This window comes from Pelobates fuscus, chromosome 1 (assembly GCF_036172605.1).
Source record: "Pelobates fuscus isolate aPelFus1 chromosome 1, aPelFus1.pri, whole genome shotgun sequence".
Lineage (NCBI taxonomy): Eukaryota > Metazoa > Chordata > Amphibia > Anura > Pelobatidae > Pelobates > Pelobates fuscus.
In genome coordinates, this window is record NC_086317.1 from 240902797 (window position 1) to 240905492 (window position 2696).

Consider the following 2696-nt stretch of genomic DNA (forward strand, 5'->3'; position numbering starts at 1 on the left):
GTAGTTGGAATGCCAATGTAAATTTTTTTTGTGCTATACAAATATCAATAATGTTATAACAAAACAAATCTCCTCCTTTCACTACACATACATTGGAATCCTGAGAGGAAAAACTATTTTTTTTGGAACACTAATCTTTAAAAGCACACTGTAGACACTATAGCCAAATTATCTTCGTAATTGAATTACCGTAGATATAATGCTTGGATTCCCCTGGCACTCCATTCAGTGTTACCGGTATTTTTTTTTAAAACGTTTTAAAAACTTTTTAAAATTGTTTTTTAAAGTTTTTTGTTAACTTATTATTTTTTTTACTTTTTTAAACTTTCTTGAAACTTTTTTACACTTTTAAAATTTTTATAAACGTTTTTTACCGTTAACCCCTAACTAGCAGTAAGCAGCACTAACTGTAAATTAACCAATTTCCCATAACTTCCACCCACGCCAGCTAGCAAAATATATAATTTAAAAATATATAAATTCATTAAATAAATTGAACCCCTGAGAGTTAAAAAAAAAAAAAAAAGTTAACCCTCATGGGTTAAAGGACCACCACAGCGTAATGAAGTGGTCTGGGTGCCAGGTCCAGCTAGGGTTAACTAATTGTTTTATAAACATAGCAGTTTCAGAGAAACTGCTATGTTTATCAATTAGTTAAGCCTTCCCCCTAATCCTCTAGTGGCTGTCTCACTGACAGCCGCTAGAGGCGCTTGCGTGATTCTCACTGTGAAAATCACAGTGAGAGCACGCAAGCGTCCATAGGAAAGCATTATGAATGCTTTCCTATGTGACCGGCTGAATGCGCGCGCAGCTCTTGCCGCGCGTGCGCATTCAGCCGACGGGGAGGAACGGAGGCGGAGAGCTCCCCGCCCAGCGCTGGAAAAAGGTACGTTTTTACCCCTTTCCAGAGCCGGGCGGGAGTGGGTCCCTGAGGGTGGGGGCACCCTCAGGGCACTCTAGTGCCAGGAAAACGAGTATGCTTTCCTGGCACTAGAGTGGTCCTTTAAAGAAAAAAAAATCAGATCACAGTATAATACCCTGATCTGTATTTTGATCACTGTAGTCAGTGATCAACTGGCAGGGAAGGGGTTAATTTTTATTAGGACTGGGTTAAAGGGGGTGGAATTTTTCTTACTGTTTTTAAACATTATTAAAACATGCTTTACTGTTTTAAAGCTTTTTTTTTTTTTTTTTTTTTTACTTTTTTATATTAACCCCTACCTTACCTTCCCCGCCCCAGCTAGCTAAATATATAATTTAAAAATATTTAAATTAATAAAATAAATAATAAAAGTTAACCCTCAGGGGTTAAAAAAAAAAAAAAAAAATCAGATCACAGTAAAATACCCTGATCTGTATTTTGATCACTGTAGTCAGTGATCAAATGACAGTGAATGGGTTAATTTTAATAACGCAGGGGAAATGTGGGTGGGATTTTCATCACTGGTCCCTCTCCCTGCACTTCACACTGACTGCGGAAGCACAGGGAGGTGTATCACAAGTCCCTGCAGCACATGTGCTCGCTCTGACAGCCTATCAGAGTGATCACAGCTGCAGGGACAGCGCGATCGGATGCTCCCGGTCTGCCTTGAATAGCAAGGCAGACCGGAGGAGCGATAACCCTGTGATCGATTGCGGCGATCTGGGGTTAATTTTAGCGCATGACTTACCCAGTCCGTCATCCGTCCTTAAGGGGTTAAATAGTTTGTGGGAGTTTTTTTAAAAAAAAACATACAAAAAAATAAACACTTTAAACACTTACCTGGTACCAGCGCCAAGGGCTCTGTCTCCTCCAACATCAGTGCGAGGGTGAGGGGGGAATCTAATGCACATACACAGCAAGTACATGCTCGCACTAGGCCTTCCCCTTAGGAAAGCATTGAATAAGTGCATACCTATGGGGAATTTTAAACTCTGATACTGTCTGGTAGACAACAATGAAAACAGTGCAGTTTAGGTAATGTTTCACATTTCAGGGTTAAGGGGACACTGCACCGAGACCACTTCAATGAGATGGTCTAGGTGTCTATAGTGTCCCTTTATGATAAAGTTGTGTTGATGTCTGTAGTATCCTTTTAACCCCTCAAGGACCAAACTTCTTGAATAAAAGGGAATCATGACATGTCACACATGTCATGTTTCCATAAGGGGTTAATGAATAATTAAGGTGGTCAGCAAGGGTTGCAGTTGTGGCCTAAAATTGGAAACTCACTTTGAATTATTCTAACCCCCCTCTTTCCTAAAAACAAATTCACACTTTTGTGAATCCTAATCAACAAACACAACTAACTTCCTATAATAATGAGTGCATATAAATGTGTGCTAGGTATAAACCCCCAAATCATGGCTGGAAGGAAACCATCTAGTTTGCTCCACTGATATCAATATAAAACACACACTGCCTGCTAATAGATCACTGTATAGTAACTATAGGAACCTGTATCAAGCTCTGATAACAATGGGTGGCACTGAGCTTGGTTGGACTATTCCATAAAGTTTGCTATGGGGTGTATGATGACCGGCGCACTCTCACCCGTCTGCAGCATGCGTGTTAAGGCTGGCAACTATCTCAACCGCCTCAATATCCGGTCGGGACATTTTGTTAACGGGATCTGCGGAGGAGTTCTTTGCAACTTTAAGATCGATACACTCGGGTCTCCTTCGGAACTCTACTGCGCAGAACGTTCGGTCAACTC

General features: G+C 40.5%; 1 protein-coding gene across 1 annotated transcript in view; it reads right to left on the minus strand.

Annotated features, from left to right (window-relative positions):
• S100PBP (S100P binding protein) overlaps positions 1-2658 on the minus strand; it is a 31658-nt gene extending 29000 nt beyond the window's left edge. The window contains exon 1 of the mRNA XM_063455893.1: positions 2534-2658. Within this exon, the coding sequence (XP_063311963.1) occupies positions 2534-2546 (13 nt within the window). The 5' untranslated portion in view covers positions 2547-2658. The remainder of the gene's footprint in view (positions 1-2533) is intronic.
• Between the last annotated feature and the right edge of the window lie 38 nt (positions 2659-2696).